The sequence below is a fragment of the Xiphophorus hellerii genome, chromosome 23 (assembly GCF_003331165.1).
Source record: "Xiphophorus hellerii strain 12219 chromosome 23, Xiphophorus_hellerii-4.1, whole genome shotgun sequence".
NCBI classification, from domain to species: domain Eukaryota; kingdom Metazoa; phylum Chordata; class Actinopteri; order Cyprinodontiformes; family Poeciliidae; genus Xiphophorus; species Xiphophorus hellerii.
The window spans coordinates 10,802,351-10,821,399 of NC_045694.1; the positions used below are offsets into that span (position 1 = coordinate 10,802,351).

A 19,049-nucleotide genomic window follows, 5' to 3' on the forward strand; every position below is an offset into this window, starting at 1 on the left:
CATTTCTAAGCTATGTTTGATTGCTGGTGGTGTTACTTGTGCTATACAGGGGTAAAAACACAGAGAAAAGACAAAGAAAAGGATTGCGAAATTTAACAAAAAAGAGGGACATAATAGACGCTCATGCATTTTGAGAACATCGTTACTTTGTGCTATGGAAAACAGGGACAGATTTATATGCCTACCAGACGTTGTTCTTGTCACATTTAAACTTGACGAAACCTGATTTCCCACCAAGATCACTGGAGCTTTTTTTAATTAACAAAGAGACAAAGCTTGATTTCATTGGCTCCCTTCCCGACTTTTTACCCACAGTTCTATTGTGAGACGCTCCTGAACAGATGAGGCCAGATAATTAAACTGACTGAAGTCCGACTCGCTAACGTAAGAGTGCAGAAATTGAGAGGATGTAACCGAGAGAGCCAAGCAGACATACTGGAGGGAAGGAGAAAGGCTGAGTATCAAACACAGCATTCATTATCACCTGACTGACCTGCATATTGCACTGTGTGAGAGTAATGGGGGAGGACACACTCATTGGCCAAAGCTTAGCATTAAAAAAATATATCTTTTTATCCCCTTTCTGCTTCTTTCCTCCAAAGTAATCTGTCACTTTCTACTTTCACACAATGCGCTGCAGGATCTCATTGTTTCCAAAATTACAATAACAGATACTTAGTGAAATATAGTAATATCATGCCTAATGTCACACACAACGAATAGAAGGGGTTTTATAAAAGCTAATTATGCGTTTAATGGAAATCATTATCTTTTCTCCTGTGTTGAGCACTCGTGTTAGGCTATGTGCAATGGCAGGAAAAAAAACGATATAGTCCTGAATCACATTTACCGCTTATATGGAGGCATTATAATGAGGTGACTGAGCTGAGAGCAGGCTGAGGTGTCGAGAGCCAGAGACAGCGGTGCTCTGGACCTTATGCGAACATGCTACCAAAAATAACATTATGATGTAGATTGTTGAGTATTTCTATGTAAAAAAATGTATTTAAGCATTTAAGGATCACCTTTATTAAAACCTGATGAAACACCAGTGATTGTACATTCAAGTTTGAGCTGACATTTTGAAATGCCGTGTTTATTTGTTGAGTATAGAAAAATGATTTCTGCAAATGCTGAAGACATTTCTGTTCTCAGAATGGAATTTTCACTATTTTATTCTCTTTGGAAGAAAAAACATATTTGTTTTGTGAAAGTATCTCTTGCTGCATTCTTGAGATGTTGTCTCTTATGAAATGCCTCAATTGCTGTCAAAGAAATGTAAAAATCAGCAGTGGGTCACCTAACCAGAATGTGGAGGCACAGAGCAGAAGCCTGGGTTATTTCCAAACGTTTGTGTTATCCTGCTATTATCATTTTCCAAAACCAGTTCTGATTTGGGTTTGGGAACATTTTCCTGCAGGAACATCCAACAATGTTTAACTTTCAACCATATTTGATTAAAAGTAATGATACAGAAGAGGATGAGGGCGACTAAAACCTAAAGAATTCTGACCCATGAAAAGAAAAATAAGTCAGATACTATTTTCCAGTGGCTCTAAGTGACTTTATTCTCAGAATTATGAAATCAATCTCAGAATTCAGACTTTTTTAAAAGTCACGATTCCCTTTTTCCACTGGCCCTAATCCTCTTCTGTATAAAGAAGACCTTACTGGTAATCCTGCTTTAGTCTTCTTACTAAACTACTGACAGAACAATGCCAACACATGGTGCTACCACCACTATTTTTGCAGATGAACTATATAAATTGGTCCTTAAGGGTGGTATCTTTGTTCTTGTGCAAACTGTGACATTTTTGTTCCTATACTTTCAAATAAATGTCCTTTTAGCTTGGTTTTAGGACGGAGGGGGTTAAAACTTTGACGTAGTGGGTTTTCCAGCAGCCCAATGTTCCAAAAACAAACCCCAACAATCGTTTTAGAATACATACAGAAGGCTAATGGTACCAACTTTAACTGCATTGAAACTGTGATTATGCCTAATAGCTGGGTCTCTGCATGAAGCCGTCAGAAATGCAGTAATTCTGCCCAGAACAATAGTCTGACATCCAGTCAGAATAATTATCAGAAATTAGAAGCCTCTTGATTGATTGAGGAACATTTTTCAATTCTAATGATAGGGAGTGGAAGGCGGAGGGGTATACTGAAAAGTAAAATGTGTAGAAAAAAAATATAGTTAGAGGGGAAGATTTGTAACCGATTAGTGAGGTACAATCATCCAAGATGGATAGGATAAAATACCTGTAGAAGATTTTTTCACGTGTTCCATGCTTAAAAGAAAGATCAGACATACAAATTCACTGGGTTGAAATTTCAGCATTTAAAAGCTTTGCAGGAGGTCTTCAATACAATAATGTGTGCATAGGTTTAAAAAATGGCTAAAAAAAGAGGCATCTTACCTGTGACTAGACCTGATCTGTAGTCTTTATACATCCTACGGATGCAGCGTTGTGGACTGTGATCTCAGCTTTTCTGGTCTTGTAGCAAATCTGTTTTGGGAAACAAAACAAAGCAGAACAAATTCCTGATTAGCCAGCATTTGTTCACAAATCTCAACAGCAGAGTCTCCTATGCCACAACTCCGCAACACAACTTATTCATTCGGCACTCGTTCAAGGACACTGAGTGAGATGAGCTTTAAGAAGGGACCAGAATAAAAGAAGGCTTTGTCTTGAACAGAGACAGAAGACAAACACAGGACACTGTAATTCGTCCGCTTCTCTAAAAGGCACAACCTCCCTGCTTTGTGGAGCAGAAGCTCGCTGGAGCCAGAGACAGCTCCGAGGGTCGGGTGGGTCCCATTGACTGCACTATTAACACTCAGGCTGGGAGGATCAGCGAAGAAATACAAAACGCTGCCAGATGGGTGCACAGAGAATTTTGTAATGCATTTCACTCCACCAAGAGACACCCTCAGGGAGCAGTGATGACCACAGTAATTGGCTTTCTCCAGCTATGATAATCTGCATCAGTCATGCCTTGCCAACACACTCTTAGACCACTGAGAAGGTCACAGTGATCCCCAAACCTCAATCCGCACAGCTGACAGCAGCCTCTGAATTCTGAGAGGAGGACATTACTGGACCGTTCTCATGAATTTTACCTTTAGTTCAAGGACCTGCATGGCAAGACATTTTTTATCTACGTTTTAATACGTTTGTTTGTGACTGAGCTGACTTCGGTTTGTGAGATATTTCAAAAAACATGGTTAAGACTAAAGACTTCAAGGCCAGTATTAGAAAATGGGGCTGAGCACTGGATAATTTAAGCACTCTGTGAAGTGTCTACAGAGGATTTCATTTAAAGAAATCATTGATGAGATCTTTTGTCCTAATTTCTATAAAAGAGAGAAAACAAGCTGAGGTCATAAATTGATAATAACAATCTAGAGGTTGAAATTGTTTGCGTTGCCATTATGCCCTTGTTGTGGTAGATAATTAGCTATGTTTGCATATTTGAACCAGCGATCGTCAGGGTTGCGTGACAGTGCCACTGTTTTCTGAGTTGGGAATACAAAACAAATGTATAAATATATAAAAAGGAAAGTATGCTTAGCATAAAAAAGGAACAGGCCAGGAACAGATACTTCGGTTTCTTGGTCAGAAAAAAATAACTGTTTTGCCACAATAACGTAGCCTCTGTACAAAGCAGTTTTAACCAACCATTATAAAACCAAAAAAAGTTTTTAAAAAATGGAACAAACACAACTAAGGACAACAGAAACAAAAATAAGGAGGAGATATTAGTAATTTCTTTGTCAGATTAGACCGTTTAAGTACAACTAAAAAATCTATATAGATGGCTAAGACCCAGAGATCTCCAGTAAAGAAAATAAAAATATGCTTTGTCACTATGCTGTTTGTGTAAATAAACAGTTCTACCTACAACCTTGTGTAATGCTGCCTTTGCAGACAGTGATGAGGTCATTTAGGTGGTTTAATAAAAAGCAACCAAATGGCCAAAAACACAAGCAAACCATTTTAAGGACTGGCAACAATCAGAAGACAAACTAAAGCACACTTTCCCATCTGTGAAAACTGGAAATGTGGCTGCTATGACACAATTTGGATGACATGAGAATAAAATTTGTGGAGAATAATGACAGCTATTTTAATATGGGAAAACAGATTTTTGCTTAATGGGAGGAGTGCAAAGAAAATCTGATTTCAAACTCTTTTGTGTGCACAAAAAACAAATGGCAATAATCATTCTCTAGGCACCCACTTCCCACCATTATATTTATTACCAGCATTTTTCATTTTCACTCACTCACTTGAAGAATACTTTTCTGCAGTTCAGAAGAAGCTGTAGTTGCAAACTTGAGCAAATGTGCACACTAATGATTATGAATGAAGCAGCTGGGAAGTTTCACAAAGACTTGTGTTATTAGTCCAACGATGTAAATCAGACGAATAAGCAAAGCATTAGAAATAGATTACCAATGGGAACAACTGCCTGTATAAATGTTTATGACGTTAAAAGAAGGAGAGACCTCTCAAAGAGGAAAATCAACATGTTCTTTGTTGCAGAAATGCAATATTAAATTTTACAAATATAGTAAATGCAAGAAGAATTGTTGAATATGCATGACAAAATATTTTAGTTGCCAACATGATCTGGCATGGCTACTTATCTAGAACATATGATCTTTTTCATAATAAATGATTAAGGAAAGATATGTCAGACCAGGATTTGAGGATTCCCTCAGTGAAAAGGATTACTAAAAATAACTGGTCACTAAAGTGATGGAGAGTGAGAGAAACCCTTATAAAAGTCTCAAAGGGTTAATTCATCTTTTGTCTCCATTGCACAGAATATGCAACCTGGGATGGAAGACATTAAACTGTCCTGTGAAACAATTTGCTGCCTCTGAGTTACCAGAGTGACATCACAAAGACTAATCAGTATTTCACAAGTAGTTCACCGATATCTTTAATTTCCTGTTGCCGTCCCTCAGCCTACGGGCTTTTTTTTTCAGATCATGGCAAACAAAATGAGGAGATTAGGATGCTACTTTTGACAAATCGCACAAATTTGTCAAGTAACTACATGTGTACAGAAATTAATTTATGTTAAGGCATTATGCAGAGGTATTTATCGGGAGGAACTTACAGACACCAGCAAGAGAAATTCTCAGCTTATCATGGCGCAGGGTTTGCGCATCCTCAGATTCTCAGAAGCCATATTTTTCTGGACCTGTTTGTCTTTAGTAGAGTCTTGAGGGTACCGGCTATAAATGATTTATTATCTGTCTATATGACTATAAGTCCAAGGAAGTAAGTAATCTTTTCAGGGATAACGGGGCCTTACCATGGAGACTGGACAAGATGCTCGTCATTTCCTCATGCACTGTGACCAAACTGAATAAGAGCACCAACCTGTTCCTGTGTACAACCTGTGTTAGGTACTTGAAAGGACCAGTTCATAGTTCATTTATTGGCAGTTAAAGGCACAAAACCAGCTGACTTAAGGAAGATGTAACCACGTAAGCTAGTGCATGAAGTTCAGGTAGCTGGGGTCTTCATAGGAAAATTATTATGCGTATAGGCGATTCCGATTAAGATGGTTTTTATTCAAGAAAAAAATTGTTTATGATAAAAAATGAGACAAACATTTTATAAATTATTATAAGATATAAAAGAAGCCTAACTTCTAATCAAAATTCAAAAATCTTTTGAAAATCTTTATTAGTATTACAGCAATCAAACCCAACTGAAGACCAGTCTGCTTATTCATTCTGGTGTTTTGACAATATATTATTGTTTATGATCTCCAACTATTTGACGCTGGATGGCCTCTTTGCCATCTCCATAATCTTTAGCTCCTCCCACAGACTCTTGGATTCAAGTTTCGATTCTTGTTGGTAAATTAAATTATTACTTTAAATCTAAATATGCCAAGCATATGAATAATTGTGGCTTAACTGTATATCAAATCCAAGATTCCATACAAAGAATTTGAGTCCTGCAGCAACAACATTGTTTCTCGCACAAAAAGCAGGAATGCAATTTTGTGTGAGATTTCAATTCAATCCACCTATCTGGCTCTGGAACTATTTTTGTAGAGAGCAACTGGACTTTTTCACACTCTGATGAAACCTTTCGTTAGAGGCAAGAAGTAACAGAGGGCTTACCTATTGCGTTCTTGTCTCATTAAGGAGAAGATGGAGGTTTCCCAGGTGGATGCCCTATGGTAAGAGATAGGATTCTAGCTGCAAGTGTGTCAGCCAGAGATTCAGATTAAGCAGCCCTCTACAAGTACGAGGGTGGATTGTTTGCACTCAAATTTTCAAATGAAGGATTTTATCCATGAAGGCAATAACAGTGTTAACATCTGAAATGTCCTGTGCATTTTGACCAAGAATGGTGTTAGGAACTGGCATTTTGTCATCCATGTATCCATCCATCACCTGCACAATCCTTGTATTGGTGTACAAGGTTGCTATCTCCAGTAAATCAATGAGTGGGTCAACTGACCAACCATGACCTGTCAGAAACAATACTTAATTTTTGAACCAGCAAAGATTCACATCTTTCAATCTTCTTAAGTCTTTACCAGGCACGGAGTTGAGGTCTATTTTTTTGAGACCAAGACCAAGGCAGAATGTTTAAAGTTTGGCTAATATTTCAGCACATTGGGTCTTTTGTACACCATAAAATGCAAAGATTAATGGAAAAAAAGGTTAATTTTTGAGCCAAAACTACTACTACTATTTCTTGGTATTAAATTAATAATTGTCATTAGGCGTGCAGTCAAGGCCAGTTCTTCATGGACCAAGACTGAATCCAGAAAGGTCAAGACCAGGAAAAAAACAGCACAAGAACAGCTTCAAGCCCCCCATCCACAGTCTTTAATGGGTATTTTCTACTTTCTGCCCAGATATGCATTTTTATATGAACATACAGGCAGACAGATGAGTCTTGAGGTGTTTTTATTATATACAGTAAAATATACTGTATATATGTATATCTATTTAATATATACAGTAAAACACCAAGAGTGTGAGTTATACTATAAGATGTATAACTGACAGTCAACATGCATTCATGAAAGAAGCCTTTACAGCAATGTTAATTCTACGTCTGCTTAAAAAAGCCGTGATAAGGGAAATGATGAAACAATAGAGTCTAGTGAGGTTTTCCTGTCTCAAGAGTTATGACCAAGGCCTTTTTCTGCTCAGTATCAGGGTCGCTGATTAAAGGCAGAACTTCAATCTTTTTCTACTGGCTGCCATACTGTTTTATTATGAACAAAGGTTTTATGCATAGATAGTTTTAATATCTGCAATACAAGCTATTTGTAAAGCGTTTGTGACAGCTTCATCTTAGGCTGCGAATTTAAATATGCCTCTGCAGTTTAAGCACTTGGCTAGAATCGAAAAACATCTGAAAAGAAAATTATTTTTCTGGATGAACAAAAAATTGCAAGTGTTATAAAACCCATTTTAATCAAAAGTACAAAAAAATATTCAAGACAAATATTCTACCTTTATAGAGTGAAATTTTCCACAATCTGTGAGCCGTTTCATATGATAGTACAACTGACGTCACTTAGAGTTGTAGTTTTTGGTTGATATCATTGGTTAGCCACACTGCATAATGAGGTTAGTGCTTTTTGAAGAGGATCAGTAGATTTAACACATCAAAGCACATCAGTCAGACTTTAATGTTTGGGAAACAGACAAGAGGCTCCCCCACGTAAATCTGAGTGATAATGCAAAGAATATGAAGGGAAAGTGAAGGACACGGGGTTCTGAGCACACCGTTTTGCACAACTGAGAAGGATGTGAACCAAAAGTTTTTTTTATAGTAACACCATGAGGGTAAGTACAAATATTCAAGGCAGCAAAAACACACTGATTTTATTCACATTAATTTATGTCTAAGTATCAGATTATGACTTAGTAAGGAAAGAAATATCAAACTTAACTTGGATAGAAGGGGGGAAAAAAGTCTTGATTTAGACATTTGTGCAGTTAAAACTCATTAATTGGTTATGAAGTCCTGCAGGCTATACAGTTAGGTTGAGGTAAAACCTCTGCACGTTTTACTGCACAGAAAAAACATTACATGTCTGTATCTGGGATATTCTATTTAACTTATTGCAACACCAGCAAGCTAAATCAGCCTATTTAAATCATTTACTGCTTAAAACCGCACAGTATCCTTAGAAAAAGGCAGGCAAATATGCTCCCACACCACAAACACATTATCTCGTGGCACAATATGTTCATCAGTGAGCCTCTGCTGACATGTTGGAGAAATGACAATCTGTCAAACCTTCCTACACACAGTGAAACAAAATACTGAAGAGAGGGCGGCACCACTGCACATCAATATGTGAGGATATTATGTAGAAGTAATTAAGCCCATTTTTAAAAAAAATCATTGCACAGAAACACATTGCTTGTTTTCGGTCATTAAGCGTTCATCTGTGGCCACTGGTTGCACTTCCTCAAAGTCCTGTTAGTGCTTTCTTTGTCATAAATGCTCAAATTATTAAATGTCAACTAGAACGTGATGATATTCCCTCCATTCAACTTTGGCTGTCTAAAACAACAACAAAAAAAGTGTCCATGAATTATTTGTGTACCATTTCATACTTCAGACTGGCCACTTGTACAATTATGTTGACATTATATACTCTATAGTAGAGCGAATTTCACAATTGACAATATAAGAAATAAGGAGTTAAAAAACTTGAGCGATACGAAACAGCCAGAGGGCAAAGACAGGGCAACAAGAGGGCAGAAAGAGCGAAGAAGACAGTTTTCTGGCAAATAATGATCAAAGAGAAATAGCTGGTTACAAGTGGGATTCATCCCTCCCATCTCTTAGACATGTCTCACACTGAAAACCCTGATGCTGTGCAAGAAAACAATTTTCCACAATGTTAACAGACATAGCCAGAGGAGCAACACAGTCCCAATTTTTATCATCCAGAGACAGGAAAAAAGAAAAATTTATGTGCAGAACAACCATGATGTGAGTGCCTAAAATGAAACAATTGTTGTAAGGTACCATGGATTCATAAATAAAACCATTAACAATTTTAAGGAACTGTTTTTAATTGGCAAATATAAGCTTGTGAGTGTGAGAATATTAGTTTAATTTAATCTTTTATATTTCATAAGAGTTTGCTTATTAAAAACTTTAATCAGAGCCAGTCAACGGAAATACAGTATTGTGTAATTTGAGTTTTTAGAAATCACTGTTACAATGAAATTTACATAAGATTTAGCATTTTTTATTATTCAACTCTGCAGTACATCAGAAAGTATAAACAACCAAGAGAAATGAATTGATGTCCAATACCTGTCCACATAATCAATAAATCAATTAATTGCATGATACATTAAAATAAAGTCAATAATTTCCATTGGCATGATTTATCGTTTATCTCATTTTTTTCTCTCTTTCTACCAAAAGCTGGATGATTTGGTGCTTTGATTTCAACTGGCACTTTTTTGAAGGACAATTTTGTTTAAAAAACTTCAAAATTCATTTTATTTGTTGTGTTGTTTATTTATTTTGGATATTTAAAATGTATTTCAGTGTTAAAAGTTCATTAAAATTTAAAGTTTACTGATCTTTTAGAATGTGTTCTTGCATTATTATTTTGCCATTGCCATTATATTACTTAAAAATAGTCTCAAAACAACAATATTATTGTTTATCGCATTAACGTCTAGAACAATTTATCGTCAAGCAAACATTTTTATTGTGACAGCTATGAATTGGTTTGATATGAATGGGGAGCTGGATGAACTGACTAACATGTTTAAGCATGCAGGTACAGTGCATAGTTTGGTTTCTTTAACAAAACTGTTCTTATTGTAGAATTAGGGATAGATAACGATAGGATATTTCAATAAATGTCTAACAGTGTGTGTAAATTGTAAAATAGATTGTATTTTACACTTGTAAAACACACTTATAAAATAAAATTGTAAAATGTGATATTTCTAAATTTGAGATTGGCTTGTAGAAATGTCCAAATTTAAGAAATTCCAAGCCTACAGAGTCAGTAAGACAAGTACAGACAGCTACTTGTTGACATTTGGTAAGTCTGAAAAGGATGCTACAATTTCATCAATAGACTGGACTCACTATAATGATGTGCTTTCCAGGAAGGGTCAGAGCAGACTCTTTCTGCAAAATGGGCCGCTCCTTCAGTGACAGACTACGGCGTCCAATGTGGACAAAAGAGTGTTGAAGTAGGTTCTTCCTCCTAGTTGATGTTAGATTTCATAACCATCAGTGCTATCAACAAACTCAGTGTTTACTTTCTTGCAGTTATTTGCAAACTTTTTCAATTTCTTGTAAATAGGCTTCTGTTTTATTTGTACAAATATACATGCACATTTTGTTCATTATTTTTAAATTATCCTACTCAGTGGCGCTCTTCTTTGAATCAGAGTATGTCATTTTTAGTAACTGCAAAGTATTTTTCTTGTGCTGTAAATTTGCCCTTATTTATCTATTTTATTTATTTATTTCTGTTTGCCTTTCACTTTGCTGCAGTCACACCTAAATTCTCACACAAAGATATATTTCTCTTTTCTTCTTTTCTATTCAAATGTCCTAAAAAGTTAATTTTATATAACATAAAACAGGCCAGTGCTGCGAGTTACTGATTCAATAATGAAAATATTTTCTGGCTGGTAGCAAACGAAACATTGATGCAATGCCACTTTCCAGTGGAAAGGCCACAAGGGAAGTAATTCAGGTCCTAACAGCTTTCCCACTGATAGTAAAAGGAATAAAGGCCCACTGCTGTGTTATTGCCACTTTTTCCTAATATATCGGATATGTCTTGTCACCTATTATAGTTTCCAAGTGTAAGAAATTGTTGAAAAGGATTACACCGACTGTGTCTCTATTATTTTTTCAATACGATTTTTCCTCTCTTCCAAATTGAGTGAAGTCTGCATTTCTTACCACAAGCAGCAAAGGAGTTGCAAGGATGGCAATAGCAGCTTTTCCAGTGATTTGGGTATGCTTACTTACGTCTGAGTTAATGGCTCATTTACCTTCAGCAGCTATAATAAGAACCAGGCAAACACATGGAGCACAAACTGAATCCCACTACACTCCACTCGAAAGGTGGCTCAATTCTGGTTCAACTAAATAGCATTCTTAGTATCTAAAACCTGCAAAAACTATATATATATATATATTTGAATGATTGATGACAGACATCTAAACTCTCTAAAACTGTGTCTTTCTACCCAGCTACTGGTTGGCAACCGCTACAAAGACACCATCGATTTGGTCTAACTGTGACCTTCTCACCACACTGATCTTGTTTGTTTCATGTAAACGTTGAAAGAAAGGCCTTTATTTTTGTCTTCAAAAATCCAAGGTTAAATTACAGGCTAAACTTTTTGTAAAAGACACATAAAACATGGTTCTCCTGATATAAAAAAATGCAGCTTTTCTATTTGATTCGATGTTGCTTTGTAAGCATGATCCATGCATTCTAAGAATGTCACTCCCAGATATAGAAGACTTTAGTTTAAAGATCAAAGCATTGCCAAGTCTGGTTATTAGTGCTTTTCAGTGCTCTGGACCAACCTTTTGAACTGGTTGCACTGGTGCAGCTAACTTCTTTTTCTTAGGTAAAACAAGAACCAAAGTTACATACAACCTAGTATTTGATGGCATCACATTAAACATTGCAGCTTATTAATAATCTAGTAAACAAAAAGTTATTTAATTGAGAGAAGAATTGAGGAATTGTGAAGACAAGTAACTTATTGAAAAAATGCTTAGCTAGCTTCAAAGAATTGTAGTTTAAATGTAAAAATCCTTGAAATAAAATAAACAAATGGAATGATGAGATGAAAGAAAACCAAATTAAAAGAGCAGATGTTTTAAGAGCTTTTCATCTCATGAAAATACCAAACTGAAAATTTCCCTACGTCCAAGTTATTTTTTAAAGAATTATTTCAGATTTGAACTTAATGAAGGGAAGTTCTTCTTTTGTAGTACTATAGACGTCGTTAAACTTGATCCCCAACTCTGACTCATTTGACGATCTGTTTGTTGGTGCCTGCAGCAAAAGGCAGTGGAGAGTTTGGCCACCTGGGTAGAGCATTTATCGCAGCATGTAATGTGTTTTATAGCTACATTGCATCGCAGACATTGGGACGATCCCACACACAAAGAGTCAGACAGGAGCGCATTTTGACCAAGCGTGTGTGAGCTTTAAAACCCATGCATCACAAATTATTGTTTTACGTAGGTATATATGATCACATCAGTCTAACTGTATGTTCAAATTGGTAGCACAAGTATAAGACCATAATTATCAGCAGCGCAATATGGAGGAATCAGACTGGAAGGGGATCTTTAGAACAAAACTGCGGGATCACTCTCAGAAATAGAGAGAGCACATTCCCATGCAAGTGCGACGTACATAACCTGAGAGGTTGATTGCTCCGTGTCAGAGAATTGGTAATGATTTTCGGACAGTTGAGGCCTTAGCTTTTTCATATTTTCTCTTCATCCGTTTTACATTTACTCTGTTTATCCAAGAAGTCTCATTTTTAAATCTTACTTTTAAAACAAAGTCTTGATCAAAAAACTCTATTAACTGACAGCTGGTGTGCTCAAAGGAACCAGCCTCACTCAATGAACTGTTTCACTGAAGGCGGTCTTGGAAGAGACTTTGCTTTGTAATTTATGAGTGGGCTGAAAGCCAGTGAGTGCTGTTCAGCAGCAGTAGACACGTGCCGTCTTTGCATTCATGGCCCACCGAGGAAGTTGGTGACACTTGTTCACAGTCCTTGTGAGCTTTGGTTTGGGATATCATTTGTTAATGCCAAAGAAGACTGAATTTTGTTGAAAAAAAGGAAACTACTCAAGATTTAATATTAAGAACAAGAGATAGAGAAAAATGTTTAGCTAGCTAAATCCTGACTGAACTTTATTTCACATGACTCAGTTTTCTTTGAGAACAAAGTTTAAGGACAATCTGAAGCAGATAATACAAGGGTATCATGTTAATTGTGTTTGGCAAACTAGGATATTGATGATAATAAGAGTAAATGACTGAACACTAGACCTATATGAGGAGGAGCATAACTGTGTATTTTGAAGGTCTTTTTAATGATCTCAAATTTACATACTGTGAAATTGTTGATGGCTTCAAAAATTACCCATAAGTTTGGCCTTTAATAAATATTACATAAACTTGTTTTTATTCACAAGCACATAAAAAATTCTCAGTTTAAATATAAGCAACTTAGGTCACTGGCCACTGCTGCAAAAAACAAAACAAAATAGAAAAAACAGAGTGCTGAGTCACAAGAAGTATAGTGAATACAGGTTTAAAAAGGCAGAGCTAGATGTTGTGAAAGGAAGATGGGACTCAGCTCTCCTTGTCACAAAGTGTTAAGTCAGGGCCGAAATGTAGGAGGCAGGCTAAGGCACATCTACAGAGTGCACTGTGGGGCTACAGCACTGATATATTCCTGCCTGAACTCGAAGTATTGGTTAGCTTCACACAACAATAAAATAATGAGAACTTTTCTTTTATAAAATAATTTTGTTATTGTGGACTAAGAGTGTAAGCAGAATACGGTCAGATGTGAAGTTAAAAAGAGGAAAAGCCAACTGCGTTTGGAAAATATATAACTGTCTCTTATAATTACATGTGAACATGTTATTGTAATATCCACAAAATTTTTAATAGCAAGAAGAGCTGTTAATAAAAACACAGAGCTTTATGGTTTACGATTTTCTTTATGTTTAGTGAACTGATATTCTGCCATAAAGGCTAAACCAGATCTCTCTCACTCAGTAGGCATTAAATACATCAAAATTACCAGTTTTTACTCATCAATATTCTAAAGGTGTTTGAAAAGGAAGGTAGTCATGCATTAATACTTACTTTACCTTGAAAGGAAAGTATAAATAATTCATATTGACACACAGTGAATACTAATTCCCACATATTCCACTTAGCATCATCATGGTTGATTAAGTTACATAAGATTATGCACTTCATTATAAGCAATGTGTCTGTAATCCTGACCAGTCAGGTAATTTTGTTGAAAATGAGGTTACGTTCAAAAGCTTATCCACTGATCTTAAACCATTAAAGTCAGTAATAATACATTGCTTTGTTAGTTACAGTTGTAATTCTAAAAATAGTAAATGTGCATGTATAAGGTTGACTTATGCAGATTTGGTAAAAACCAGTGCAGCAAAGACAGTGTCTTTTAGGTTTTCATAGATCCACAGAGACCTGAGTTGCATAATGGAGTTCCATCTTTGCCCACAGCAAAGATATTAATAAACCTATCATTGCTGGAAAATTTGAAGGTGGTTTGTTGTAGCTGCCAGTTGTAAATCCTTTTCGAATGAGATCACCTCATGATTTGTAATCTCTGGATTATGCATTTTTGCCAGCAGAGAGACTAAACAACTAAATATTTTACTGCACCCTCTTAATCACATGGTGAGACTTCTACTTTTAACAGATCTCTGAATGTTGCTAAGAACCCAAACATTTCAACAAGTTAATTTTCAAAATCGCTCAGGTGTTTATCTAGACTCTTCTAGTAAAAAATTACAATAAATTGCCCATGTCTGTGAGAGACCAGTGAGATTTGTCATTAAAATGTATTTTATAACTGAAGGCTTTGGATTACAGTGGACTCTATTTACAGCTCAGTATTTGCGGATTCACTTGTTTGCTGATTATTTTTTGTGGAAAACCCACCGATTCACTGATTTGTTTTTTTAGAGAGTATATCTGACATATTTGATTTCCCACCAGGTTATGCTATATTATTCAAGGGCTGAGGATTGATTGGTCAGTGAGTGCTGAAATATTTCACTGTATTTTCTTTGCCTCACTTTTACACTGAACTTTCAAAATCAAACTAAACTGGCTGGAAAATAATCGCACAGTTACAATAGCAGCTCATTTGGAGCGCTATCAAATCAAGATGCCCAAAATCAGCAGCAAGTGAGTATGGCAAGCCCTATTAATATTTAATCAAAGAACTGCTGGTACTCTAGATACTCCAGGTAAAAAATAATTATTTCTCGATAAATAAATTTCGAGAACGTAATACACATTAATGGATAAAATGTGACATTAGTCTTAGGAAGAATGAATTAGTTGAATTTTTACAAGAAAACTGATTATGGATTTATGGTTTAAATATCCTCTTTGTACATTAAATATACATATGCAGTGAGCCATCAGTGTGTTGCTGGTTATATATGAGCCAAATGCAGAATAACAGAAAAAAAGAAATAGAGAGAAAGAGACCAACATACTGCTGAGGGTTACATAGACACTGAGAAAAGATCAAATGTACTGTATGTCCATAAATTATACATATAGGAGACATCGGTTCCTCTCTATGGATTGCTGGAAAGCCTGTTTGTTTTCCCACTCAGAACAGAACACGGTTAGCGCCCGAGCACCCAGCTGCTTAGCTGAACCAGAGTTGGGCTGTTGTGATCACAGCAGTGTAGATGAGCTTTCACACCTGTCCAAAGGAACCAGATTATTTGAGGAAACTAACTCAGATTAAAAGGCTCCAGTGTGATACTTGAGTACTTTAACAAAGTTCACAAGGCCTTGAGAAGAGAAACACACCAACACCATCACAGATCCCATTTATGCCCAATAAATTAACAGCAGGTATGAGATCCTTCTGCACATATCCAGTCTTTGTTTCTCCTAACCAGGGTGTGTGTATTGCCTGAAAAGCTCAGATAGAGCCATAAAAGCAATTAGTAAACTTCACATAATTACGTCTTTGACGGTTGGACAGAAAAGGCTTTTTCTCTGGCATCACCTCCAAGCAGCCAGTTGGCATGCAGAGATCATTGAATGGTTGTTACAGAAAGATAGCTGCAGAAAGATAGCCCTTTCTGCAGCCCTGCACCAGTAATGGCCTTTTTCCATTAGTGCCGACTCAGTACGACTTGACTCAGCATTACCCTGTTATAAAGTTTACATGCTACCAGGCCCCTTTTTAGAACTTACTTTGCAGAACTTCAAAAAATGTCAAGTAAGATTGCAAATGAGATGTAAGATCGGCGGTCGCAGTTAGCGATCGAATGGAGTCACTGGTTGCATTAGACTCTCTTGCACTTCTCTAGAATGCAAATACAGACCACGTCTTGCTACGTTTTGGACTCTGATGCAGCCTTGTAACTACAACTTCACCCACTAGAGATGTTACTTAGATGAAATAGAAAACCAGCCGAACCATGTTGAGGCGAAGCAAGTCGAGCCACGCTAGTACTAGTGGAAAAGGACCATTGAACATAATTCCCTCAACATCCTCCTCACTGTGTATTTAAATGAGATAAATTTAGGTCCTTATCCATCCTGATGGTCATTGGTAAAAAGGAACTGACTTTGTCATGTAGTACTTACACCAAGAAACACAATTTTTCAGTGTGAGATTTTCCTCTGCAATTTTAAAGCTTTTCATATATCTTCAGAAGTCGAAAAGCGGTACGATCCCAAAAGTTTCCTTACTCTAGGGTAACACGGTTGTAAATGTTTTACTCTGTTTAGAGTCAGACATTCTTATAAATAAAAAGAAAGAGTGAATTGTTACAGCTAGTTATGTAGAAAGTCAAGTAAAAGTAGACCACAGAGCAGTAATTGAAGGTAAAAGCTTTAAAACTGTCATTGTGTGAATACTTTAATTGATTTGTTTTAAATTTTCCATTAGATATGTTGAAAAATCAGATCGAAGAAGTTGGCTACTAACTTTGCAGACAAGTGGAGTGTTGTACAGAGGAAAGGTACATCTGGCTCTGTGTGTGGTATCAACATGCAAATTGATGCATCAATTTGTACACACGCTCTTGTGTACGTCTACGTAAAACTACTGAAATAGCAAAATCAATATACTAACATTGAACATTTTTCCAACTTTTTTTGGTGCAGGTTTTAGTTTTCCTCCTCAACAAATTTGACTAACACTGAAATAATATATTTTACTTTTTTTGTTGTTACTTGTAAAGTCGTGTCTTGCTTTTTCCATGAGTTTTGTCATCCTTTGGCAGGCCAAAAAGTGGAGAATTGTTGTAGTCTATTCTGCAGAATATAAAAGCAAGTTATCCAATTATTGTTCTTTAAATGAAGAAGCACAATTAGTCTTTTGCTGCTAGGCAGTGTAACTTATTGTTTCGACTTGACAACCTTGACATGATTTACGTCGGGTAATAAAAAACAGATTATGTTTAAAAGAAGCTTTTTATAGCTTTAGCAGTAACATTTTAGAAAGCTGTATTTGCACTTAATGTTTGAGATCAGAATCTCTTGAAGGGTCATGCCTACTTTAAAGACTTTATCTCTGTTTGGCCCTATTGATTGATAGGTTTCTGAACTCTGCATCAGTCAAAGCTGCCAAGTGTTCAAACGAAGCAAAATAACTTCACTGTCCTTCCAGCGCAACATTAGGCTCAGCAGTTCCTGCTTGCCTTTGTGTGTGGGGCCACTGTGACAAAGTTAATTTCTTGCCAAACAAGCAGAAACGTTTATGCCAACACACACAATAAATAACAAATATAAAAACTGAATCATCTGAATGCTTTTATTCTCTCCACTGCTCTAGGCAAATACTTTAGTCGCATTAGATGATGCGTGCCAAATGAGTTCCCTTTAAGGTATCCGAGTAAATTGCTTGCTCTTTGTGTGCTTAAGCATAAAAAAAACCCCACATTCTATTAAAGCTGAAACTCCTGTGTTGCTATGTACAGTAGCTAATTAACACTGTCTCTATCCATTAAAGTTAAAGATAATCTAGAAGGTGTTTGGTTAGATAAACATCATGCTCAGAGGTAAAAACACTCATTTATAATCATTACTTAAATTTATTAACCATGAAAAATAGAACACAATCCACAGAGAAAAGCAGCAGATGAAAACATGTAAACATAAGAAACTTTGACAAACAGGATGGGCCTCTTCTATCTCAGGTTATTCTCATTATTCTCAAATATGACTGTTAGTGTATCCATCCATTTTTATTATTATTAGTGACAGTCAGACTGTGTGGCCCAGGCATGTTATGGTAGAGTGTGATTCAATACAGGTAATGAAACAATGCTGGTTTCACAATTTAAAGTCATAATGCCAAAGACACAAAGCAAAACCTAACAAACTCAAAAAAAAGCAATCAAAGAAAGTGTCAGAGTCCATGCACAGCAAAGATGTTAAAAATTTATTGGCAATTACAGGAACTGAAAGTCTGCCTTCTAACTTTTTAGTTCCCAGTACTGTCATGATCCTACTATTTTAATTTGGTACTTGTACAAGACAACTCTGTGTAAATATTGGCAACCTATCGAATGGTTTTGGCCGAGTCTCCATGGAGGTATGGTAGGTTTTCCTTTGTGTCTTTGGATGTTTCTTATGGTCAACAAAAAACAGCCAGCAAAAGACAGCTACCGGCAAGTAATAAGCTTAGCAATATGAAAGCAACTCAGTTTATTAATTCTGAGTTAAATAAGTATGCTAAACACATAAAGACTTTATTGTTAAATAAATGAAAATGTACTTTTACTTTTCAACCCATATTAAAATGTTGCCAGGAATTAATTTAACCATATAAAGAACATTGTCAGAGATTGACTGTGATTATCCAATGCAACAACTTTAAAACTTGCTTTTATATTCTGCAGAATAGACTACAACAATTCTCCACTTTTTGGCCTGCCAAAGGATGACAAAACTCATGGAAAAAGCATTATTATCTAATAATAACAAGACACGACTTTACAAGTAACAACAAAAAAAGTAAAATATATTATTTCAGTGTTAGTCAAATTTGTTGAGGAGGAAAACTAAAACCTGCACCAAAAAAAGTTGGAAAAATGTTCAACAGAGCTAAAATATATGTATTGAAACTGGAGTGTTTGAGGACATATTTCATTTTTGTCTATTGTACTTTTTTATATAACAGGCAAATAACACATACTGATAACCTTTTGTTTATAAACCATACTCACACTGGATCTAGATATCTGTTTTTTATAAACTGC

General features: G+C 36.0%; 1 protein-coding gene across 3 annotated transcripts in view; it reads right to left on the reverse strand.

Moving 5' to 3' along the window:
• Nucleotides 1–19,049, reverse strand: part of enox2 (ecto-NOX disulfide-thiol exchanger 2) — a 195,025-nt gene that overhangs the window by 153,423 nt on the left and 22,553 nt on the right. For 2 of the 3 annotated variants that reach the window (XM_032554682.1, XM_032554681.1), the window contains one exon: nucleotides 2,418–2,507. In XM_032554682.1, coding sequence (XP_032410573.1) covers nucleotides 2,418–2,451 — 34 coding nt within the window. In that variant the 5' untranslated portion in view covers nucleotides 2,452–2,507. Of the gene's footprint in view, nucleotides 1–2,259; nucleotides 2,289–2,417; nucleotides 2,508–19,049 lie in introns of those variants that run through there. The other variant, XM_032554683.1, reaches the window with a different exon arrangement.